Source organism: Pogoniulus pusillus, chromosome 17 (assembly GCF_015220805.1).
Source record: "Pogoniulus pusillus isolate bPogPus1 chromosome 17, bPogPus1.pri, whole genome shotgun sequence".
Classification (NCBI taxonomy): Eukaryota; Metazoa; Chordata; class Aves; order Piciformes; family Lybiidae; genus Pogoniulus; species Pogoniulus pusillus.
The window spans coordinates 450581-475071 of NC_087280.1; the positions used below are offsets into that span (position 1 = coordinate 450581).

At 60.9% G+C, this 24491-nt stretch overlaps 3 protein-coding genes across 4 annotated transcripts; 2 read left to right on the forward strand and 1 right to left on the reverse strand.

Moving 5' to 3' along the window:
• Positions 1–1548: 1548 nt before the first annotated feature.
• On the forward strand, positions 1549–6039 carry NMB (neuromedin B). Of its 2 annotated transcripts, XM_064157085.1 has the most exons (4): positions 1549–1725; positions 2344–2546; positions 4977–5209; positions 5777–6039. In XM_064157085.1, the coding sequence occupies exons 1-4, from the start codon at positions 1590–1592 to the stop codon at positions 5790–5792; spliced, it is 588 nt and encodes a 195-aa protein (XP_064013155.1). In that variant the 5' UTR covers positions 1549–1589; the 3' UTR covers positions 5793–6039. The 2 variants fall into 2 exon arrangements, with proteins under 2 accessions (XP_064013155.1, XP_064013156.1); XM_064157086.1 differs by lacking the exon at positions 4977–5209.
• A 6082-nt stretch (positions 6040–12121) lies between these two features.
• Positions 12122–17567, forward strand: DUOXA1 (dual oxidase maturation factor 1). The gene is made up of 6 exons (XM_064157087.1): positions 12122–12268; positions 13065–13122; positions 13599–13733; positions 13866–14073; positions 16130–16344; positions 17353–17567. Exons 1-6 carry the CDS (start codon positions 12122–12124, stop codon positions 17565–17567), a joined length of 978 nt encoding a protein of 325 aa, XP_064013157.1.
• A 1593-nt stretch (positions 17568–19160) lies between these two features.
• Positions 19161–23987, reverse strand: DUOXA2 (dual oxidase maturation factor 2). Its single transcript, XM_064157088.1, has 7 exons — positions 23949–23987; positions 23683–23846; positions 23490–23547; positions 21474–21608; positions 21144–21351; positions 19800–20014; positions 19161–19371 (listed from the first exon to the last, which is right to left on the reverse strand). The coding sequence occupies exons 2-7, from the start codon at positions 23827–23829 to the stop codon at positions 19172–19174; spliced, it is 963 nt and encodes a 320-aa protein (XP_064013158.1). The 5' UTR covers positions 23830–23846; positions 23949–23987; the 3' UTR covers positions 19161–19171.
• Between the last annotated feature and the right edge of the window lie 504 nt (positions 23988–24491).

Here is a 24491-nt window from a genome sequence, read left to right on the forward strand (position 1 = left end):
CCAAAATGTCACTGCAGTGGGCAGCAGTGGCCCTGGGCAAGGACTGCAGGGGCAGAGAGAGCAAAGCAGAGACACTGCTCCAGCCGAGGGAACCAGAGGTGCCCGCGGAGGAGCCCTGGGGCTTGGGGACTGCTCTGGCAGGTACGAGGCTGTGCGAGGCCGCGGAGAGCTGGCTGCAGGCTGCTCCGGCTCGGCCCCAGAGGGTCGATGCTGGCAGGCACTGGGGGCAGCTGCTGGAGTCCCCACGCCTGGAGGTGTTCAGAACCGTGTGCCCATGGCCCTTGTGGGCACGGTTTAGTGGTCATGGCAGGATTGGTTCAGTGGTTGGGCTGGATGGTTTGGGAGGGCTTCTATGTCTCTGCCTCCAGTGTGAGGCCCTGGCAGGAAGCTGGTGGCCAGCAAGCTCCTCTCCTGCCCTGCCTGCAGAAGCTGGCATGGGGACCTGTGCCAGCAAATTCAGCTTCTACAAGGGAATTCCTAAAGCCTGGGAAGATTCCTTTGGAGCAGCTGGGGAAGGAAACTTCTGCTGGGCTAGAGAGAGCAAGCAGTGGAGGAGCATCGAGTCCTGCCCTGAGTGCCGGAGGTCTCAACAGGCTCCAGACCAATGCTGCCACCCCAGCAGGCTCAGCCAGCTCTACTGCCGAGCATGGGCACCTCACTGCTGGCACCAACCCTGCCAGGCTGGTGACAGGAGACAGGCAGGGCCTGGCTGTCAGTTACTTATCCCCAGATATGAACAAGGTCTCCTGTGCCAAGAGGGCAGGGGCTGCGACGTCCTGAGAAAGCCTGGTGCCCACTTACAGGCAGGGGCACTGTTGCTGGCAGCTGCTGCTTGGGCTGCGTTCCCTCAGGCTCAGGGTGACAAGGAGCGGGGGCAGCGCTTCTGCCTCCCCAGGAATGGAGGCAGCTGGCCCTGAGCTGCTGTCCTGGTGCCCAGCTGCACTAAAACAGCCACTGGAGGGACTGCAACAGGGCTGCTCAGCACCCGGCCTCATCCAGCCCAGCCCTGCACACCTCCAGGCAGAGGGCATCCACAGCCTCTCTGGGCAGCCTGTGCCAGTCTCTCCCCACCCTCTCTGCCAAGAATTTCTTCCTCCTCTCCACTCTCAGTCTCCCCGCTCCCAGATCAAGGCCATTGTCCCTCAGCCTGGCACTGCCAGCCCTTGTCCAAAGTCCCTCCCCAGCTCTCCTGGAGCCCTTCAGCTACTGCAGGGCTGCTCTGAGGTCTGCCTACAGCCTCCTCCTCTCCAGGCTGACCAAGCACAACTCCCAGCCTGGCCTCACAGCAGAGCCCTTCCAGCCCTGCCAGCACTGCTGTGCCCTCCCCTGGCGCCGCTCCCACCAGTCCCTGTCTGTGCCGCGCTGAGGGCTCCGGAGCTGCCCCAGCGCTGCAGGGCGTCCCAGCGGGGCGCAGCCTGTCCCCGTCCCTGCCGCTGCCGCCCTGGCTCCGTGCGGGAGGCGGTGGCTGCCGGGGCGGTGCCGCCTGAGCGCCGCCTCCCCGCGGGCTATAAAGCGGCGGCGGCGGCGGGCGCGGGGCCGGTCTCGGCGGGTGCCGGTGCCGGTGCCGGGTGGGTGCGGGCGCGGCGGCCATGGCGGCGGCTCGCTGCCTGCTGCTGCTGCTGTGCGGAGCCGCGCTGGGGCCGGCCGTGCACCTGGACTTCGCCGAGCACCGCAGCCAGGCGGCCAAGATCAAGGTCAACCCCCGCGGCAACCTCTGGGCCACAGGTACCGGCGGAGGCAGCGGCGGCGGGACGCGGGGTGCACGGAGCCGTGCGGGTCTGCGCAGGACCCTCTGCCCTCGCTGCCCACGGGGAGCTCCCTGCGCCCCTCAGCGCTCCGCCGAGCGAATGGCTCCGGGTGGAAGAGCAGGAGGCAGGCAGCCACCTCCGGGCTCCCGCGGACAGATCCAGCAGCCCACCCCGGAGATCCCAGCCCAGCATTCCAGAGGTCCCAGCCCAGCACCCTGGAGATGCCATCAGCTGGAGGGAGAAGTTTCACAGCTTCAGGGATTGCATTGGGTTGGAAGGGACCCCCAAAAGTCGTCTTGCCCAGCCCCCTGCACTCAGCAGGGACACCTCCAACAAGAGCAGGTCGCCCAGGGCCTTATCAGCTCTGATCCTGACTGTCCCCAGGGTCGCGGCCCCCACCGCAGCCCTGGGCAGGCTGCTTTCCCCAAGGCCAGGGTGGCAGGAGGACCCCCATGGGCTTTGTGGGTTTCTCCTTGCTCTGCTGCGCTCAGCTTCGGGTTCGCAGGGTGCCTCTGCGCAGGCAGCAGGTGACAGTGTCCAGAGCCCCTGCCCGCCCCGGGCGCTGGTGCAGACCCCCAGAGGCGCTGTGTTGCAGGTCACTTCATGGGGAAGAAGAGTGTCAGCAGCTCCCCACACCTGGAGCCGCCGGAGGAGCCCACAGTGCCCGTGGTCTTTGGTCCCTCTCTCAAAGCCTTGCTGGAGGACATGATGGAGCTGCTCACCCGTGAGCTCCTGAGGATCCTCCTGCAGGAGAGACTCTTGAATGAGAACCAAGGCAAATACGACCTCACGGACCAGGTGAGTACCGGCTGGGCTGGAGGGAGATGCTGGCAGCAGGGAGGTGGTGGAGATGTTAACCTGTAACAGCAGCCAGGAGATGGGAGCATCTGCACTGCTGCCAGAGGTGTGTCCCCCCGTTTCCGCTCCTCTTGATCTTCCCTTAAACAGCTTCTTAAGACCAGCTGTAGATCAGGAGAGGAGGAGTGTCCCTAGGCTTGTGTCCAGCTGGGCAGCAGCTGTGCCAAAGGCCTGGGCAAGGTGTGATTGTGGGCAGGAGATGCTGTGGTGGGACCATGACAGTGGTGATCTTCAGCCAAGGGGTTGTTGATAAGTATCTGAGTCTTCCTCAGCCAGGTGCAGAAGCAGATGGCTGGCCCCTGAGGCTGCCAGGAAGCAACGTCCCCTTTTCAGCCACTGCAGGGACAGCAAAGCCCTTTCTCCTCTCTGGTGTCTGCAGAGAGGCTAAGAGGGGTGCAGCTCTGTGCAGGAAGGGGAAAGAGCCTGTCCTGCAGAGAGGGGCTTCTTATGCCCTCTTCTTGGGTCTGGGTGACTATGGTCAGGCTGCTTCCTGAGGGGCTGCTAGCAGAGAGAGGAGGTGTGGGTTAGTCCTAGCACTGCACAGCAGGGCTGGGGGAGCAAGCAGAAGCTCTACTGAATCCCACTGTGCAGCAGTCAGGGCCTCAGCCTCCTCGGTGAGGCTTCTGCCTTGGAGCTCCCCCCAGGCCTGGTGGAAAACCTGCCCCTAGGAGCCATACAGACCCCACACAGGATGTGGCGATGCAGCTGCTGGGTCTGGGTGGCTTTGCTGCCTGCTGCCTTGCGCACACTGCCGCCGGGTCTTACACCCTGCTGGGAGCAGCCGGGAGTCTAAAGAGGATGAGCCCCTCTCAGGAGCCTGCTGCAGGTGCTGCAGGTGCTGTCCCGCTGACCTGCTGTGCTGCAGCTCCAACACAGCCCAGGAAAAGCTGCGTCTGTGGTCCAGGTTCAGGCGGTGCTTCCTCTTCGGCTCTGGGGGACAAGCTGCAGGGATGTGAGCCTGAGTGGAACTGTTTGTTCAAGTGTCTTCTTGGCTTGAGGCTTTCCTAGAGAGCTGGTTCCCTCTGGACAGAGGGCTCTACCCTGGAATGCCCCTGGGCATGACTGGAGGCACCAGCACTGGCCCACCCTGCTCCTCTTAGCATGCCATGTGCTGTGCTTGCTGCACCGCTGCAGCTTTTGCTTCTTATATGCAGCTGAAAGGGAGGAGAAGGCTGTGAAGGTCCTGGACTCTTCTCTATTCTCCCTGGGGAGCCTTTGAGGGAGAGGTTGCTTGGTGCACTGGCTGCCCGAGATGGTGGGAGGCTGCTGGGTGAGCTGCCCTGCCCTGGCTGCTGAGGTGTCAGTGAGCCTGTAGTGGCAGTTGGATGAGTGTGATCTTCTGGATGTCCTCTGGCTGGGTGGGTACCATGGTCACTGCCCTGGCCCCAGGTGTGCCCAGACAGAGGCTGTCCTCAGTGCTGGTGCTGTGTCTGAGGCTGGTGCCCTGCCAAAGGTAGGTTCTAGCCGGGGGTAGCACCCAGACATCAGACTTCAGGTGGGTGTCAAAGCCTTGCTGCTGGGGAGACATTTGGCTCATGGTCAATGAAGATGTTGCTCCACTGCCAACCTCACTGCCCTGATGCTTCTCTGGTGGGAGATGTGGTGCCTGGCACACCTGTGGCAGCACAGCTTAGGTGCCTGATGTGTAGCTGGCTCCTACCCCTCACCTCCTGCTCATGAAGCCTCTATGCTCTCCTTGGCCAGTGCCCTGCAGTACCAGCCAGCCTCCTGGCAGCAGTGGGGACCTCACTGTGTGGCAGGTCAGGTTCTGCCCTCCACCTCCAAGCACCTCACTAGGCTCCACTCCTGTATTCCTGCTCTCTTGCTCTCAGCCTTTTCCCCGAGGGCATCCTGACCCCAGCAGCTGGCTGGCACTGCAGGACTGACTTTCCCTGGTGCCCCTGAGTGCTGGCTCTGTTGGACTTTTGCGGCCGACACGGTGCCAGTGGCAAATTCCTGCCACCCTCACAACGTGACACCTTTTGATGACACTCAGCCAGGGCCAAGCTCTCCAGCTGCCCGAAGAGCTGTCCAAGAGCTCTGCTCAGGGAGATGCTGCCCTCCCCTGCTCGGGTCCTGGCACTTCCACCTCAGCTTGCTTTGGAAAACGAAGATCCTTCTCCTCTTCTTGGAAGCAGCTGCTCAGCAGGGCAGGACCAGAAATGCCCTCCCAGTGTTGCTCTGCTGCCCTGGCACACGGTGCTGTGCTTCATGGCAGGAGAAGCGCTGAGGGAACTTCCTGGGCTCTTCTTGGGCCTTTCCTCCTCTGGGTGTGTCCCTGGTCATTCCCAAATGGCTTCTTCCTTTCTGGGCTGCTCCAGGCCTTAACTAAATCCCAGGGCTTAGTCCTTTTGCTTACCCTCCCTCCAGGTGGAGCAGGCAGGAGGGGGCAGAGCAGGAGCCCATGTGCTGCTCCCTGCCTGTGCTGGCAGAGATCTCATCCAGCAGCAGAGATTGACACTGATGGCAACAGTGGGAGTGGGAAAGCCAAGGACAGAGGAACTGTCCCACTACAGAGTGGCAGTTTGCTGCCTTCTGGCACCACAGGGATCCACTGCCAGAGGTCAGCAAAGCAGCTTCTGTCAGAGCTTGACAGCAGCTTGGTGAGTAGAAGAACTCCTCCATGGGTGGACTGTTGACTGTTTTATGGCAGTGGCTGAGCACTGAAACTCCTTTTGCCATGGTTGAAGGTTGATGCCACCTCGCAGTCATTACTTGGCTGGCAGACACGCTGGGGCATGGCTGCAGCAGCTCCTGCACAGCCACACTCCCACCTTGCCGTGCCAGGAGCAGAAACAATCATCTCTCAGTGCAGCAGGAACGTGAAGGGGGTTCTGCGCAGAGCAACCAGTGGAGAAGGACCTGTGTTGGTGCAGGTCAGGGATGCCCCTGGGATCCCCGCACTGGCCCTGGTGCTGTTGTCGTTAACGTGGTATCAGGCCCCTTTGGAGAGGGGCAGGTCCTGGTTCTGGGGGACAAGATCTGCCTCCAGTGCTCTGCAAACATCTGTAAGAGCCGTGGAGATGTGGTGCCGAGGGACACGGGGGCCTGGCAGTGCTGCTTAGTGGTTGGGCTTGACCTTAAAGGCGACTCTGGAGTTTGTCTCAGCTGCTCCGCAGCAGCAGGCAGGTGATGGAGCCAGCGTCTCACCCTTGTGCCTTCCCTTGCAGGAGACAGGGCTCCTGACCAAGGTGCTGCAGAAGTATTTATCGAGCTGAAGCAGCAGAGCCGTGGAGGAAGAACTGCTGCGGGATCGGCCACGCGTGGTGGTGACCGAGGAGAGCTCCGGCCGCGGGAGTTGCTGCAGCAACCTGCCCTTGCTGATTGCTGCCTGGCAGTGCTGATCGCCTGCACGGAAGCAGAGCCTCCTGGCCATTTCCTCTGCCTTCTGCTTCCCTGCCTCCTGCCCCACCAATAAACCTGCCCCCCCGCACACGCCGGCTCGGGCTGTTCTGCGCCCGGGGGCGGCAGAGCCGCGGAGACCGGGCAGGGCAGAGCGGGGAGTGGGGGGCGACTGGGTGGGGGGCAGCCGCTGGCTCGGCAGCCAGGAGGGGATGGGGCTGAGCCCCTGCTGCCTCTGCTCACTGAAGGGGACCCTAACTGCTGCATGACCAAGTGCCAAACTTTGATGGTCTGACGGACACCACTCACTGCTGGAGCATCTCTGAAAATCCCTTTGCTGGAGAGTCACCAGCAGCAGAACCACAGAGTGGCAGGGGCTGGAAGGGACCTCTGGAGATCCAGCCCAGCCCCCGCAGGGTCACCCAGGGTAGGTCACACAGGAACACATCCGAGTGAGGCTTGGAATTCTCTGGAGAAGGAGACTCCACAACCTCTCTGGGCAGCCTACTCCAGGACTCTGCCTCCCTCAAAACACAGAAGTTCCTCCTCATACTAAGTTGGAGCTTCCTGTGGTCAAGTTTCTGCCCAATACCTCTTGTCCTGTCACTGGAGATCACTGAGAAGAGCCTGACCCCATCCTCCTGGCACCCACACCATAGGTCACAGACCCACACCATAGGTCACAGACCCACAGAATTAACCAGGTGGGGAAAGACCTTTGAGGCCAACCTATCACCCAACACCTTCTAATTAACTAACCCCTGGCACCAAGTGCCTCATGCAGCTTCCTCCTAAACACCTTCAGGGATGGGGACTCCACCACCTCCCTGGACAGCCCATCCCAATGCCAACCACTCCTGCTGTGAGGAACTTCTTCCTAACATCCCGCCTGAACCTGCCCTGGCACAGCTTGAGGCTTATTCTGTCCCTGGTTGCCTGGCTGAAGAGACTGTGGCCTGGAAGTGGCCATGGCAGACTTCCCCTGACACTGCCTCTCACCTGCTTGTCTTACCTCATGGACACTGAGAAGAGCAGGAAGGTCTCTTTGGCTCTTAGGATCTCTTAGATGGGATCCCACCTCAGGCTCCTGCAAGCCAACCAGCCCCAGCTGCCTCCTGCTCTCCTCCTGTCAGAGCTGTGCCCTCCCCATGCTGCTTGGCATTGCAGAGCTTTCTGCCTCCTGCAGGACCCCTGCCTCTTGGGCCCCTGGGGCTGGACTGGCTCATGGCCCTTGGCTGGACCTTCTGCTGCCCCTCACGTGTGCAGGGACTGACCCTGCTTTTTGAGGATGCTTGCTTGGTACACCTGCACCTCGTGCACCCACACGGGCAGGCTGCAGCTCTGGGGTCCTCCACAGTGCATTACAGGTGGAGAAGGGCACAAAGGGAGTTGGGCCAGAGTGGGTGACAGAGCAGAGGCACAGGAGCTGCTCATAGAACAATCACCTCAGTGCCACAGCAGCTTCCAGCCCCTTCCTGTGTCCTTTGTGGTCTACAAGGCGCCAGAGGTGTCCCTCTGTCCTCCTGCAGCTCCTCCAGCCTGGGTTTCTTTGCTCAGGCTTGCAGCTGCTCTGTGACCCCCAGATCACCTTCCAGGAGCTGTAGCAAAGCCTTGGCTGAAAACTAATTACAAGCAAGAAAACAAATGGCACAGGGTATGAGGTTTGTCAGTGGAGAGACCAGATGCCTCTGACAACCTAATGGCACTGCTGACCTGATGGCCATCAGCTCACGTCCTGCCCAGGCAAGCTCGTGGGAGGCTGAGCAGGTTCCTGAGCATGGCAGCAGAAACCTGCAAGGGGTCAGAGTCACAGAACCAGGGAATGGGCTGGGGTGGAAGGGACCTCCAAAGCTCATCCAGTCCAAGCCCTGCACTCAGCAGGGACATCCTCCACCAGAGCAGGCTGCTCACAGCCCTGTCCAGCCTCACCTTGAACGTCTCCAGGCATGGGGCTTCAACCACCTCCTCAGCAGCAGTGTTCCAGCAGCCTCCTGCTGCAGAACTTGTTCCTCACATCCACTCTCAATCTGCTCTGCTCTCATTTCAAACCATTGCCCCTGCTGCTGTCCCTGCAGGCCTTTGGGCACAGTCCCTCTGCAGCCTGCTTGCAGCCCCTGCAGGCACTGGCAGGCAGCTCTGAGGTCTGCCTGGAGCCTTCTCTTCTCCAGGATGAACAACCCCAGCCTGTCCTCGCCGTGGAGGCTCTCCAGCTCACTGACCATTTCTGTGGGCTCCTCCAGACCCTTTCCAGTAGCTCCAGGTCTTTCTTATGCTGGGAGTCCCAGAGCCACAGGCAGTGCTGCAGGTGAGGTCAGAGCAGAGGGGCAGAATCCCCTCCCTCTGCTGCAAGCTCATCCCTGGCAGGAGGTGTTCAAGTGGAGGACCTCTGAGTTTCCAAGAGGTCTCTGGGGCAGCAAGAGGCTCTTGCAAGATCCTAACCAGATGGAAAGTGGTTCCACAAACCCCACAGAAATCTGCCCTGGCTCCAGCTGGTCCAACCCTGGCTGATCCTGCAAGAGATGCTGTGTGCTGCTCCCCTGCCCCCACCTCCTTCTGGTGGCCTGGTTGGGTGACTCACCCCTAGTCACCCTGTCCACGGCTCACCAGCAGGTGAAGCAGAAGCTGCTTAAGGCAAGAGGGCTGCCTGTGTGAGGGCAGGGCAACTGGAGTGGGAGCAGTGCCCTGAGAGCCAGGCTGTGAGCTGCTGGTGGGCAGGAGCACTCCTGGTGGGCAGGAGCACTGTCCCCTGGAAAGTGTCACAGGGGCTGCACACCTCCCCTGCCTGCAGAGACACACAGCAAGTTAGAAAGGCCCCCAAGGCCCACTTACCTCCACAGCCTCAGGACCTCCTCATGGATGCAGACTGCTGCCTGAGTTGTGCCACTTAATGTGGCAGGAATTATAGCCCAGGCAGTTATTTTATCTCCAAAAAGCCCTGCCCATGAACAATGCACAAATCAGTTACAGCTGGGCTCGAGTTCAGCTGGCCAAATCCTCACAAGATGCTCACAGGCAACTTAGTAATTCAGGAGAACCAGAAAGTTGGAAGAAGTTTAGTCACAAAATGGCTCTGCCCCACTCACAAACGAAAGGCAGGCTGGAGCCCCAGGGAGCGCCTCTGCTGCTGGCTGCAGCACAGCAGGAGTTGGGAGCTGCTCCCTTGGCTCCTTTGTGGCAGTGTCTGGGACTCCACAGTAAAGCCCAGCAGTGGATCAATGCGGCACAGAGTCCCACACCGGCAACCTCCTGGAGTCCAAAGTGACTGCAGGGACAGCCTCCACCAGGCAAAGGTCACGGAGCAGCACACAACTGCATTCCCAGGCAGGGGCAGCATGGCAAGGTGGCAGTGTGGCTGTGCAGGAGCTGCTGCAGCCATGCCCCAGAGCTGCGCTCCCACGAATGGCAGCCACTTATGGCAGGGGCAGCTCCCTGCAGCAGCAAGTCCAGATGCAGCTGTCCCAAAGCAGGAACTGTGCTTTAACCTCACCCCTCCTCCAGATGCTCCTCAAGATCTCTCTCAAGGTCCCTCCGGGCAATGCCCCTTCTGGTAAACTTGAAGCACTTAAGTTTCCAGGTAGTTCAAGCCCAAAGCATCAGGGCTAAGCTGGTCTGAAGCACGAGGCAGAACATGTCCAAGTTGAGAACAGTGAGGCAGAGCAGAGCAGAGCAGGTTGTCCAGGCAGAGCAGGGAGGCAGAGCAGAGCAGGTTGTGCAAGCAGAGCAGGGAGGCAGAGCAGTGAGGCAGAGCAGAGCAGGTTGTGCAAGCAGAGCAGGGAGGCAGAGCAGGTTGTCCAGGCAGAGCAGGGAGGCAGAGCAGAGCAGAGCAGGTTGTCCAGGCAGAGCAGGTTGTCCAGGCAGAGCAGAGCAGGTTGTCCAAGCAGAGCAGACTGCTTGCAACCTAGCTGCATTTCTATTACTTGCCTCAGTGCAGAGGGTCCTTTGGCCACAGAGATTCACCAATCAGATGGCATTTGCCAAACTGACCATATTAGGTGACCTCAGGGCTTGGTCACCCTTATTTGGGCAAGACACCAAGTACCTAAACACCTGTGGGTACCTGTTTATCACTTTGGAGGGGACATAATGACCCAAGCCTTTGTTTTCCTCCTGCCCGTGCTTCCCCCATCGGCAGGAGGGTGAGGCAAGCCAGGACATGTTTTAAGCCTATTTGCCTTCCATGACACTGAGGGGAAAGTCAGTTCCATATCTGCCAGCCCACCACACCCTCTGCCGGGCAGATGGCAGATGGTGGCTGGCAGCCTGCTGCATACCACTACCACTACAACACCCCATTTCCACCACTGCTGGGGGTGGGTGAGGGGAACCAGAGCCAGCGCCTGAGCCCCCTTAGTGGCCTTCCACACAACTGTTGTGTCGCTGGGCACTTCCTTTAGAGAAGAAAGGCAACCTCTTCTGTCCTGCTGGCATTGCTACCAAGAGGGCATCTCCCCACCAGACAGCTTTGTGATGCTCCTCTGACCCACTGTGCCTTCAGCTCTTCCCCAGGCAAACTCCAGGCACTGGTTTAGCCAAGCCACTGCAGCCCCCATCCCTCTGCTGCTTCTCCCATCCCCCCGCAGCCTCTCCCTCTGCTGTCAGAGTCAGGAGTGGGGTCGATGAGGCTGTGCAGCCAGGACCCCTGCTAGATGACCTCAGCTGAGAAGCTCCAGCAGGCAGCCAGTGCAGTGAGGCTTTGGCAACCTCTGCTGCTCTCCTTGGCAGGCTCCTGAGGCACTTGGTGCCCCAGGGCCTCGGTGCCGTAGGGAGGAGCTGGACTTCACCGTTCTGCAGGAGAACATCGAGGATAAGGAAAAGCCTACCCTGGACCTCTCACTTCTGCAAGGCTGCCTGGCACCGTGACTGGCTGGGGCTTGGTGTGGAGAGAGCAGATCTGCCCGGGTAAGGCTGTGGCAGGCGGCAGCTCTGGGGGCGGGCACACTCCAGAACCCTGGGAGAAGCACCAGCGTGCCACACCGGGCTGGCTCCAGGCCCACGGGTGGGGAGGCAGCCGGCAGGGAGGCAGCCAGCAGGGAGGCAGCCGCGGCTCTGCAGGTAAGTTTGGCGTGGGGTTGGGGGGCATGGGCACCTCTGCCACTGCTCTGGACATTTGCCCTGCTCCCAGGGGGTGCTGAGCAGCTGGGCAGTGCCCGTGCCAAAGGCCGTGCCAAGCCCCATGTCCGGATTCCAGAGCAGCATAGCTCTGTCCACTGTGGTGTGATCTTCAGCCAGCTCTTGGTCCAGGGGGTTGGCAGGTGGTGGTTGGCAGCCTGTTGCCAGAGACAGGCAGTCTCTCTGCCCCTCTAAGGTATCCCTGATTCCTGCCTGTGCCAGGGCGCAGAGAGGAGCATCCTGGCAGGACACCGCCTGGTGACTCAGCCAACGCCCCGTGCATGGCACCCCTGGCTGCGGCCAGACTGCTGGGTGACAGCTGAGCCAGGGAGGGTGGGAGCACAGCAGGGCACCAGAGGTGGGGAATGAGGGAGAGCCAGAGATGGGTGCACACCCTGGGGACACCCTGAGCACTGTGGACACCCTGAGCACTGTGGTGGATGTCTGACTGCAGAACTGCTTACCCTGGCAGGTACCCCAGGGAGGCAGAGGGCAGCACAGCTGGTGGAGGGTCTGGAGAGCAGGGCTGGGGAGGAGTGGCTGAGACAGCTAAGAGGGGTTGGTATGGAGAAGAGGAGGCTGAGGACAGAGCTCATTGCTCTCTACAGCTCCCTGGGAGGAGGCTGCAGTGAGCTGGGGTTGGGCTCTGCTGCCCAGCCTCAGGTGAGAGAAGGAGAGGAACTGGCCTGGAGCTGTGGCAGGGGAGGGTTGGGTTGGAGAGGAGGAGAAATGTCTTTGTTGCCAGAGTGGTTGGGGACTGGCAGAGGCTGCCCAGGGAGGTGGTGGAATGCTCACCCCTGGAGATATGTAATAGCTGTGGAGATGTGGTGCTGAGAGATGTGTTTTAGGCAAGGACTGGGCAGTGTCAGGACTCCTGACCCCAAAGGTCCCTTCCAATCCAGGCAGGTCTGTGAGGCTGTGCCATATGCTCTGGAGATGCAGGCTCAGCCCTGCCTGAGGCAGGCAGCGTGGGCAGGAGGAGGCCGGGTGGGGTGGGGACACAGAGGTGATGTTGTCTCCAGTGTCCCTGATGGTTACTGATTTCCAGCATCCTGGGCAGCAGGATGACCCTGTGGAATGGCTCCTTCCCCTTCTACCCTGGCCCCAGTGCCAGCTTCCCCTTTGACACCACCCGGGCCACCATCGTCTCCATCTTCCTCTCCATGTTGGTCACCTTCATCATCATCCTGCCAGGAATCCGGGGCAGGAGGGTAAGTGGAGGGGCCAGAGGCCCTCTATGCCCCTTTCCCATTCATCCCACATGCTTCCTCCTTCCCAGCCTCAAAAAACAGCCCTGGAAAGCAAAGCTGCCCAGAGGTTCATGGCCAGGGCCCTGAGATCTCCAGCCAGAGCTGAACCCATCCTCTGTCCCCATGCCCGAGGCAGCCAACTCCTCCAGTGCACTTCACAAAGCACCCAACTCTGAGCTCAGCTGGACTGGGTTTGCATCAAGCCTGAGTGATGTCACAGCAGGGGAAGAGCAGGGCGAGGCACAGGACCTTGCCTCACCTTCCCTGAAACCCCACTGCAGCAAGGAGGTGTGTGCCACGCGTGCCTCAGCGCTGCCTGCTCAGTGCTTGGCCTTGCAGCAGGGCTGCCCAAGAGGCTTCTCCCCGCACTGTGGACACGCTGCAAGCCCCTGGCCACTGCTGTTGCCTCCAGCTGTGGTCAGCTGCCAACATGCCCCAGCAGGTGAACTTTGGGTAACTGTGGGAATCCCATCTCAGAACTATCCCAGGGAGTGCCTCCATCCTGCTTCCCAGGCACAGCTTTCCCAACTTGCTTGTTTTGATCCTCTTCTGCTGCTCTGATCTCCCTGCCGCCTCCCCAGCCTGTGGCAGGGATGCCCACTGTGACAGCTGCCTGTAGAGCCAGGCTGTGCCTCCCCAGGAAAGGGACAAGGCCACTGTTCACCAGAAGGCATTTCTAAGTGAGGTGCTTGGTGCTGAGATCCTCATGACAAAATCTGGCTGAGACCTCTTCTCCTGCCATGCTCACCCTTCACAGAGACTCTTCTGGTTCCTGTGGGTGGTGATGGGGCTCTTCGTGGGAGCTGTGGTCCTCAGTGAGTACCAGGGGCCTGGGGGGGAAGCTCAAGGACGTGGGAGGTGGAGGAAGGTGAGCAGAGCAGCCAAACGCCCAGAGGATGAGTTTAGGAGGAAGACCTCTCTCCACCTGTGCCTGGGCCCTGGCCCCAGCGAGGTCTGGGAGGTGCCAGCACACATCCACCTCCTCTCCGAGGGCTGATGGTCACACACAGACCACCTCCAGGACGGGGACCAGGAGCTAGGTAAGGACCAGCACCTGGGCAGTGCCAGCCCCATTGCCTGTAGGTTAGGGGCTGTGCTGGAGAAGCCAACCCAAGTGGGGGTCTCTCAGGGTCCTGAGCTGGAGTGGGTGTTGGGGGAGAACACAGAAGGCTCCCACAGCCCGAGCCTCACCCTGAGGGGGAGTGGGTGATGCCGGGCATGGTGAGCAGCGTGGTGTAGGCAGCACCGGGCCGTGCTGCCAGGCCATAGCTAACCTCTGGAGTCTCCGCAGCTGTGCAGTTCAGCAGGGACTGGGAGCGCGGCTGGGTGGCGGCGAATGTCTCCTACAAGTCCTTCAGCGCTGCCCTGGTCACCGTGGGCGTCGGGCTGCACGTGGGGCTGGCTGGGCTGAACGTGACGCTGCTGGGTGAGTGCATGGCACAGGAGCAGGTGCCCGGCTGCCGGCTTGGCATCCCTGCACCTGGTCGCTCCCCTCAGCAGGAGGCGTCGGGACTGTTTTCCGAGGCTGAGGAAGCTCCTCGGTACTGATGCCTGGCAGGGGCCCCGGTGAGGCAGCTCAACGAGACCATCGACTACAACGAGCACTTCGCCTGGGGCGCAGACTACGAGCAGAGCTACGGCGCAGGGCTGCAGAAGGGGCTGCCCACCCCCATCCTCTACGTGGCAGAGAAGTTCCGGGCGCGGAGCCCCTGCGGCGCGCAGCAGCAGTACCGCAGCGCCGGGCGCTACGCATCCATCGCGCTCTGGTGAGCCGCGGCCGCCGCCCAGCCCTGCCCCTGCTCCTGCGCAGCTGGCATGAGGCGAACCAGGCGGAGCAGAGGGAGCCTGCTGCAGCCACCGCCTTTGCCTGCAGCACCAGGGGCGCTCCTGCTTCCTGGCCCAGCTCCCCAAAGTCCTCTCTGTGTCCTCTGCCCTGCTGTGCAAAATTGTAGCTGGAGAAAAATTATTCTTCACTTGAAGGGAAGCAGATGGCACCGTGTGGGGCTCGTGGTGCCAGGGCTTCTCCCAAGCAAGGTGTGGAGCCCTGGTAAGACCAGTCCTGATCTTCTGAACTGCTGGAGAGGATGCAATAGGGATGGTCAGAGGGCTGGAGAGGCTCCCCCGTGGGGCCAGACTAGGAGAGTTGAGCCTGATCAGCCTGGAGAAGAGAAGGCTGCAGGGAGACCTCAGAGCAGCCTTGCAGTAGCTGAAGGGCTCCAGGGGAGCTGGAGAGGGGAGATTGGGAATGCCATGCTGAGGAACAATGTCTTTGAGCTGGGAGAGGCGAGACTGAAAGTGGAGAGGAGGAAGAAATTCTTGGCAGAGAGGGTGGGGAGAGACTGGCACAGGCTGCCCAGGGAGGCTGTGGCTGCCCCCTGCCTGGAGGTGTTCAAAGCCAGGCTGGATGAAGCCTTGAGCAAGCTGGATTGGTGGGAGGTGCCCCTGCCCATGGCAGTGGGTTGGGACTGGATGATCCTCAAGATCCCCTCCAACCTCAACCATTCCATGACTCTCTGAATCTCTGGTTCTCTTGCTAACCCAAGAGGGCATGAGACCTGCTGGTGGCAGTGGCAGGCACTGTGAAGAGGGTGCTCAGTGGCTGCCTTGCGGTATAAAACTAAGCCCTGGTGTGTGTTGTGGTGGTGTAGTCTCAGAGCACCCCCACGTGTCTCAGAGGCTGTGGGAAAGGGAAGAGTGAGTCGTGAACCCTCCCTGTGCATCTAGCTCCAGGTCTCTGCCCAAAGCTCCTTCAGGAGGAGCACCTTGCCCTGCCCAAGCCCTCCTGCTGGTGAGCAGCACTTTCCAGGGCAGGGACATTGAGGTGAACTCATTTTCCGTTGTTGTTCTTGGGAACAGGACAATTTGTCAGGCTCCCCTCCCCGTGAGCTCAGCCCATGGCCAGGCACAGGGCAGGGCTGGCAGCTGGGCTCTCTCCAGACGCTGAATCAGCGGTGGGCATGGCTGCCCGGGAGCGTCTCCAAACAAAGGTCTCCCTTGTTGCTGTTCTCACCTTGAACAGATGGGAACTGCCTGGGGGCAGCCACCTGTGGAGGACCACAGGAGCCAAGAGAAAGAGCTCATTTGGAGGCACCTCCAGAGGTTTCTACTCCAGGCCCCTGCCCGTGGCTGATGGTCAAAGCCACATCAGGATGCTTGGGGCTTTGTGAATTGTAGAACCACATAACTGGTGAGATTGGAAGGCTTCTCTGAGCTTCCCCAGTCTAACCACTCACCCAGAGCTCACAACCCCACCGCTGCTGCCAAACCACTGCTGCCACACCACAGCCCTCAGCGCCACATCCATGGAGCTCTTAAACACCTCCAGGGATGGGGACTCCACCACTTCCCTGGGTAGCCTGTGCCAGTGCTTTGCTGGGAAGAAATGTCTCCTAATATCCAACTTGAGCCTCCCCTGCCACAACTTGAGGCCCTTTCCTCTTGCCCTGTCACTTGCTGCATGTGAGAAGAGCCCAACCCCAGCCCACTGCAGCCTCCTCTCAGGGAGCTGTCTTCCTTAGCCTCCTCTTCTCCAGGCTAAGTACTCCCAGCCCCTTGGCTGCTCCTCAGAAGCTTTGTGTTCAAGGCCTGTGCCAGCTCAGTTGCTCGTCTATGGAGCTGCACACTGCCTCTTCCCAGCCACAGAGCTGCCTCTGCACCACTGCTGCGGCTCCGGAATGCTTTGGGTGGGAAGGGCTGTCCCCAGGCCAGCCTGCCCAGCTAGAGCAGCTTGCCAGGGGCTGCATCCTCCTGCTGGGGTGCAGAGACACTGAGGACAGGTCCCAAGCACGATGCCTTCTGCTCAGCCCTGTGGTGCCTTTGCAGGATGGCCTTCTGCACGTGGCTCATCTCCCTCCTGCTCTTCTCCATGCCCATCCTGCTCTATGGTGCCTATCTGCTGCTGCTCACAGCCACACTGATGCTCTTCTCCCTGCTCTTCTTCTCCACTGCGAGGAACACTGCCAAGTGCCCCATCCAGCTGGGCACAGCTGCCCTGAAGACAGGCTACGGTGCAGCCTTCTGGCTGACCTTAGCAACAGGTGAGTGCTCACCCCCTGCGGGGGCTTCTGTTCTCCACCCCTGCGCTCAGGGATGACCCCAGAGCACCACAGACCTCCTGTCTCCAGAACCTGGGACAGCACCGGCAAGACGGGGGAGGAGGAGGAGGTGAGCAGCCAGGAGATATGGATGACCAAAGTTGTCTGGATGGGCTTGTGCCCAGAGGAGTGCCCTGAGAGCCATGCATGGCAGAGTCAGTGCAAGGCCTGGCCTAGAAGGACCCTCAAAAAAGTCCCTGCCAGCCTCTGGCCAGAGTACGGCTAACCTCGAAGCCACATCTGTGCTCAGCCTGGCAGTGGATGCTCTCATGGCTAGAGATGCCCTCTGACCTTCAGGCCCTGCCCCACAGCTGTCCCAGGCACAGCCAGCAGACAGTGCCCTTGGCCCAGCAGGGCTGTGCCACCCCAGAGCTGTGCTCCTGCAGCAGCAGCCATTGGCAGTTGCCCCTGGAGACTGCTCCTCAGGTTGCCCAAGTGCAGCTCCTCCAGCCTCTGCCCACAGCATGGCCTCCAGCCTCTGCCCACAGCATGGCCTCCAGCCTCCCCCCACAGCATGGCCTCCAGCCTCTCCCCACAGCATGGCCTCCAGCCTCCCCCCACAGCATGGCCTCCAGCCTCTGCCCACAGCATGGCCTCCAGCCTCCCCCCACAGCATGGCCTCCAGCCTCTGCCCACAGCATGGCCTCCAGCCTCTGCCCACAGTATGGCCTCCAGCCTCCCCCCACAGCATGGCCTCCAGCCTCTGCCCACAGCATGGCCTCCAGCCTCCACTCACTGCATGGCCTCCAGTCTCCACTCCTTGGCCACCTCCTGCAGTTCATGGAGGTCTCTTTGTGCCAGGCAGCCCAACATGCTGGCAGAGCCCAGATCTGGAGGGCTTCCCTTCACCTCTTGATGCTGTTGGCTTCTGAGCCCAGCTGCAGGCCTGGCTGGGGCTGGCACAGGCTGGGCAGGAGATGCTGATGGGCATCCCCACGTTGTGTGTTGCAGGGCTGCTGTGCCTGCTGCTGGGGCTGGCCATCCTCATCCTGAACTCCAAGCAGCCTGAGAAGCTGAAGCTTGTCTTTAGCCTGGAGCAGGGAGCGGGAGGCAGTGAGGCAGAGCAGGGCAAGTGCTACCTGCCGGCGGAGCCCAGCTGCTCCCTGCACGATGTGCTGATGGTGCCCCTGGCAGATCTTCACGAGGTGACTGCCACCAAGCTGTAAGGCCCTGGGAGGAGGCAGGACAAAACCTGAGGGCACCTCCTGGATTCACACTCAGGTCCAAGCACATCGGGAGCCCAGATGGGAAGAGCCAGACATGAGCCAGGTGGCAGTACCCAGGTCTGGGGGGTCTCAAATACAGGTCTGAGCTCGTTTTTGTTTGCTGTCATTCAAGTCACCAGCAGCTGGAAGAGCTTCTGGGATGAGGAAAATCCATGCCCCACTCCTGACTGCCCAGCGACAGGCACTGGGCTCCTGCCCTTCCCCTAAGTCCATCCCAACTGCACCTGGGAGCCCTCCCCAGGGCACGGGGACCAGACCAGAGAGAACCCAGTGACCTGTATCCATGTGGATAAGGAGCAAAGGAGAAGCAGAGCCCCTTGAAGTGCACCCCCACCTTGCAGGCCCCCAGGAGGCCCTCTGTGCCCAGGGATGATCTCCCCATCAGCTGTCAGGAGTGGAGCTGTCTCAGCAGGGTGCCCTGTAGCCAGCACCTTCTCTTGCTCTGGATGAAAAGCAGGTTGGCAAGGAGGTTGTGATCTCCTTGTGCCAGCCCCTGGAGACTTTGCCAGGCCCAGGGGGGTTGATTGGTGCTGCAGCCCATCTTCAGCTTGTAGCACCACAGCTTGGTGCCCTTCAACTTTCACCACGGCTGAGCCTGACTCCTGGCCTCAGGCCTGCAGGTCCTGGTGAGCCCAGGCAGCCCAGACGTGCCCCAGCTGGGTGCAGGTAACATCACTGCTCCCTCCTCTTCCTTTCCTGTGGCAAGTCTCTGGCCCATAGTAGGGGATGGAAGTGACCTCTGGAGATCACCGAGTCCAACCCCCTGCCAAGGTAGGCAGACCTAGAGAGGGTCACGAAGCAACCTGCACGGGTGGGTTTGGAACATCTCAGAGATGGAGATGCCACCACCACCCTGGGCAGGCTGCCCCAGGGCTCCAGCACCCTTGAATGAAAGGAATTCTTCCCGTGTTTAGGTGGAAATTCCAATGTTCCCCCAAGACTCCAGCTCTCACCTCACAAAGCCCACTCAGAACCCCTGCCCTGGCACACCCCCACATCTCCTCTGCCTGCATTTCTGGAGCATCTGGTGGACTCCAGCAGCTGCAGCAGCCAGCCTGACGGGCTCTGGGGCTACACCTGGCACACCTGCAGGTTAGGGCCTGGGGAAGAAGTGGGCAGATTTTATCAGTGGCGTTTGGAGCTGTGGGTGTCCCCCATGACACATCTCAGCACTGAGCTCAGCTGCTGGTGTGGCGTCTGGACATTGGAGGCACCAAGTTGTGCCAGGGCATGGAGCAGAAGGGATCTCCATGAGATCTCCAGGGGCAGAGACGCCTAGGTGGGCATTTAGCTCACGTCAGAGGTGCTGTGAGCTGCTCCCATGGCAGCCTGGCAGCTCCCTGCAAAGCTTACCCTGTTCCAGAAGCCATGGCCAGGCAGAGACAATCTACAAAGGTCCTGCTCAGCAAGTGCCAGCTCAGCCTGGGCTAAGAGCACTCTTCCAAGGCAGCTGGATGGGGAATGGGTCTCTGGGGACCTCATCAAAGGTTCCTGCTCTGCCCTTTGTGCCCCAGCTTCAGTGAAGGGGCAGGAAAAGCTTTCTTCTAGATGCTGCTGGGGCTGGGTTTGGAGGGTGGAAGGGGACCCAGGCCCTTGCTCACGAAGCGAGGGTTGATGTACACTTGAGTCATCTCTTGGCACTCCTCTGCTAGGTCCTCACGGAGGTCAAAGAAGGTTTTCAGCAGGTCCAAGTTGAAGTGGTGCAGCAGGACAACAGTGACCCCAGCCAGCAAGCAGAGCAGGCCTGGCAGGTGATAGACTTGCTGAAGGCATTCCTGGGAACAGCAGCACAGTGCCCACCCCACAGCCCTTCTCTGGTGGCCAGGGCACAGTGCCTGCTCCAACAGGAGATGCCTTTCTCCTCTATGGGGTGGCCTCAGCTGCCCAGCTGAGCATCTTCACACAGACAAATGACCCCAACCCATCTCCTTGCACCACTGTGCCTTAGGGACTGCAAATCCCTTCCCCACCCCCGAGCTGGGCTGCTGCTGCTCCTCCTGCCAGTCCTTTCCACACCCCTGCCAAACACTGCTCTGCCCAGGCACAGGCAGGGGCTCTGCTGGGCTGTGCTGCCCAGCCTCTCACCTCCACATCTGGGGGTGAAGCATTGGCACTGTCGCCCACCCAGAGGGGCAGGATGGTGTGCCCTGACGTGGCGTGGGGTGTCCTTACCCACTGCCAGCGTGAGCCAGAAGGAGCCCCCGTAGGCTGTGTGCAGGGCCACGGGCCCGAACTGGATGGGGCAGAGCAGGGAGGTCCTCACGGTGGAGAAGGAGAGCAGTGAGAAGAGGAGGAAGGCGCCGGTGAGCAGCAGCGTGTAGCCGCCGTAGACGAGGGCAGGCGTGGAGAAGAGCATGTTGGAGACGAGCCAGGTGCAAAAGGCCACCCTGGGGACAAGGGAAGGCCAACAGCTGAGTGCTGCCGGTGCCACAGGCTCAGGTGCTCCACGTGGCAGGAGGGGTCTGGCCCCGAGGCTGCGCTGTCTGAGGCCGAGGAGCTCCGCGGGCAGGCTGCAGTCACCCCTGGCCTCTCGGGACGGGCAAGCAGCTGCACCGCTGTGCCCAGGAGGCAGAGGTCTGGATCCTCCCTCCGCTGCTCAGCTCGCACACGGCAGCAGCCTCTGGGAGGCCACAGCAGCCCACCCAGAGTGTCTCAGCCAACTCAGCTTCCTGCCCTTCCACGCGTGGGGTGGGGTGGACACCAGGGTGCAGCTTACAGGCCTAGCACAATTGCAGAAGCAGGCATAAGTCTTGGTTGAGGAGACTCAGCTCAGAAGAACCCTTCAGGTACAGGCCAGAAGCTCTTGCCCCACAGCATTGCCAGGCCTCTTTCCTCACTCTTGCATCCCTGCTGCCAAACCTAAAGCAGAGGGAATGGCACTGCAATGCCCCTTGCTATCCATAACCCATGGGGGAGGGGACAATATGCTGGCAGCTGTGGCCCAGCTTCCCCTTAGCCTGGGTATGCAGCAACATACTGGTGCCCAGCAAGTCCTGCTAAAGATCTGAGATCACCTCCCAGTGAGAGCATCAGCAGCTCTTCGTCATCTGCCCCCACTGCCACACACTCATTATCCTCACAGGCAGCAGTGGGAAAGTCCTGCACATGTCCACAGGACCCCTGGGCCACTGGGGACAGCAGCTCTAGCTCCCTCCTTGGGGATGGACCACTGGGGACAGCAGCTCCAGCTCCCTCCATGGGGATGGACCACTGCCACCACATGACACAGAATCACAAAATGTGCCTGGTTGAAAATGACCCCCATGCTCACCCAGTCCAACCCCTGAGCCAGCACTGAAGGGTCAGCAGTAAGACATGTCCCTAGGTGCCAGGCAAGATGGTGTTATGTGCCCATCACTAGTGGAGTGGACCAGCAGAGAGAACCAAGACCTGCTCGCCTCAAGGTGTCTACAGGGTCTGGCCCTGCAGAGCCCTTCTCCGTGCACAGGGCTCCTCAGCTGGAAGCTGTCTCAGCGGCCCTGGGCCCCGGCAGCAGAGCCCTTCGTGGAGGCTCACCAGAGCGCGATGGATGCGTAGCGCCCGGCGCTGCGGTACTGCTGCTGCGCGCCGCAGGGGCTCCGCGCCCGGAACTTCTCTGCCACGTAGAGGATGGGGGTGGGCAGCCCCTTCTGCAGCCCTGCGCCGTAGCTCTGCTCGTAGTCTGCGCCCCAGGCGAAGTGCTCGTTGTAGTCGATGGTCTCGTTGAGCTGCCTCACCGGGGCCCCTGGTGCGGGGAAAGGGTTCAGGTCCTGCTGCGTCCCAGCCTCTGCGCAGACCCAGGCCACCCACCGGGCACTCCTGGGTCCGTGCCCGCTGCCAGAGCTGCAGAGGGGACCCCAGACTCACCCAGCAGCGTGACATTGACCCCCGCCAGCCCAACGTGCAGCCCGATGTCTGCGCTCACCAGCGCGGGGCTGAAGGACTTGTAGGAGGTGTTGGCCCTCGCCCAGCCGCGCTCCCAGTCCCCCGTGAACTGCACAGCTGCCGGGAGACAGAAGCTGCGGTTACAGAGGGGCTGGCCCCAGGCTCTGCTGTGCTTGGGGATCACAGGTGAGCTCCCGCAACGGCCCTGCAAGGGAGTGTAAGGAGGGCAGGAGCTGACTCAGCCGCCAGGACATGCCCCAACCAGCTGCGCCTCCCGGCAGCTCCCACGCCCTGGCAGCACTCGCGTCCTCCTCTGGCTGAGCGGCAGTGGATTCCCAGGGATGAACTCCGTCACCTGAGCCCTCCCGGGACATCCTCTCCAGGACTGCCCTGCAAGCTCCCCAGCACAGGCAGCGTGGCAGAGCCCAGGGACAGGGCTCAGACCCGAGCCCACTCCTCAGCCTCAGCAGCAGGGGTGAGTTCGTTCCGCACGCCACGCTCCCCGCGCCGGCCGCCAGCGGAGATGGCTGTCAAACAGAGGTGGTGGGAGAGGGGTGGGCAGCGCCACCGTGGCTGTGACAGCCGCCCCGGCCGGGGGTTCCCATGCCTTTTGGAACAAGGTGTCCGTTTCTGGAACACTCTGTGGTGGATTTGTTTCCCAGCCCTGAAATGAGATCCCGGAGAAGGCTGAACAAGAAAACCTGCCCAAAACAAAGTCCAGGAGCTGAATCAACTTCTGAGGGCACTGATCCAGTAGCAGCTCTGCAGGAATGTTTTCTAGTTGCAGGGTCAAATGTGCCCAGCTGCCACCAGGGCAGAAACCCTGAGGCTGGCTTTGGAACAATTGATTCCTCCTGTGTGCCCAAGCAGCATCCAGCTGTGTCCCTGCCACCAGAGCAGTGCTGGATGGCTCTCTCCAGAACTGTGGAGCCCACCCTGACCTCCACCTCCCTGCCATCTCCAGCCTGGCACCATGGCTGGTGCGTCTCTCAGCAGCTCTGGTGGCATCTCTCAGATCATGGATCTTCCCCACTGGGGTGTGACCACTGCATGCTGGGCTGACCGAGGTGCCAGCCAGCAGAGTCCTGCAGCTGGTGACCACCTGGTTGCATCAGGGGCTGGGTCATCCCAGTTGTGCTACACCATCCCTCTCCAAGCAGTCTTGCCCTGCCCTGTCCTTCACAGCAGGAGAGTTTCTTTGTTTTAGGGTCAGGGTTGCTCTCTCCTGGCATCCTCTATGTCCTCAGTACCTCTTTTGCTTCCATGTCCTGTTGCCCTGTCCAAGTTGGAAACCCCACAACCTGATTTCCATCACCAGCCCCATTTATTACTGAAGGTTTCCTGGTTGTGTTAAATCAAATCTTCTCCTTCAGCTCTTCCTGCCTTGCTCCTTGGAAAGTCTTTACCCTCCAGCCTCTATCCCATCTGTGTTTTATTTCCACCTGCTCACTCCACCTCACTGCAAGGCTCCTCTCACAGTCCAAACACATCCGTACTGAACTTGGAGCCTGGTGTGGCTCTCTGAAAGACATCTGAACCCAGCAGGGCTGATAGTCTTCAAGCAGAGACCATGGCACCTGTGCCCCAGCCTCTGTGCCTCTGCCTGGGTGCTGCTGCAGAGACTCGCTGGCTGGTGAGGAGGCAAGAGCAAATCCACTCTGCATTTCATCCACGGGTTTGTGGTGGTTCCTGTGTGCTGCTCGTGCACACAGTCAGAGGAACATGGAGCTGTGCAGCCCAGCAAAGCTGGGCCTGTTCAGCCTCTGAGGAGCTCCCTCTTAATTCAGAAGAGACCACGGAGACCTCCACGTGCTCTCAGCCCCAGTGCCAGGGATGAGGAAGCCCTTTTGGGAAGCTTTGTGACTGCTTTGCAGAGCAGGGCCAGGGCAGAGCCTGCAGTCAGCCTTAGCCAGGCCGTGGCTGGGACCACAAGCTGGTATTACCCAGATGTGGGCCCTGCTGCAGGGTCGAGTCCCCCAGGGGCTGTGAAACACTCACCCACGATCACCATCCCCACGGCCAGGCTGAGGAGAACCCGGAGAGTCCAGTACAGCCTCTGTGGGAAGAGAGGTGACACATCAGGCAGGATGGAGCAGCCCCAGCCCCTTCTGCCTCGCCCTGATCCATCGGGCAGTGTCCCAGCATCCAAGCCCCGGTAGGCAGGCTCTGGTCGCAGGGAGGGGTCACGCACTGCCCGCCCGCGGATGCCCGGGGTGATGAGCAGGAAGCTGCAAGCCAGCGTTAGGAAGACCACGATCACGATGATGGTGCTGATGTCAAACACAGCAGCCTTCCTCTGCTGGGGGTAGAAGGGGTAGACGCCATCGAAGAGAGTCATCCTGAGCCTCCAGAAGCCTGCAGGAGAGAGGTGGTCACAGCTGCTCTGCCCAGCTGCCTCCCGCGGGCGGAGGCCAGCCCCAGCTCGGCTCCGGAACAACCCAGCTGTGGCAGGTCCACCTCACGACTCCCCAGGCGGACAAGGAAACGTTGTGCTGAAGGAAACGGGCAGGGTGAAATAATCCCTGTCAGAGAAACACCACCCAAAAGGCCTTGGTGGAGGAGAGGAGGTGCCTGGGGCAGGGCTCCCTCAGCCTGCAGGTGACCACAAGTCACTGTCCTGCTGCAGCTTGAGGAGCAGCCCAAGCCCAGAAACCTGTTGAGCGGCTCCTCCCCAGGCAGAACTGGGTCTTTGCCTCCAGAAGGTGCAACCAGGGCTTTCTGCTCTGTGCAGTGCCCTTAGAAGAAGTCCGTGAGCCAGGGACCACCAGCAGCTGAAGTCTTCCTGATGAAAAGCAACCACTGCGCACATTGACTTCACAGCAGCAAAAGTATCCCCAAGCCAGGGTCTGCCGTTGCCACACAGAACAAAGTCCACCCCCCACCCTCCCATTTCCACACCCTCCGCTTGAAGGGCCACCACCCCTCCCTGAAGAGGCTTCTCCAGGAGCTGCAAAATACAATACAGGCAGGGAGGAGTCTGCCTGTGCTTAGCCCAGAGGG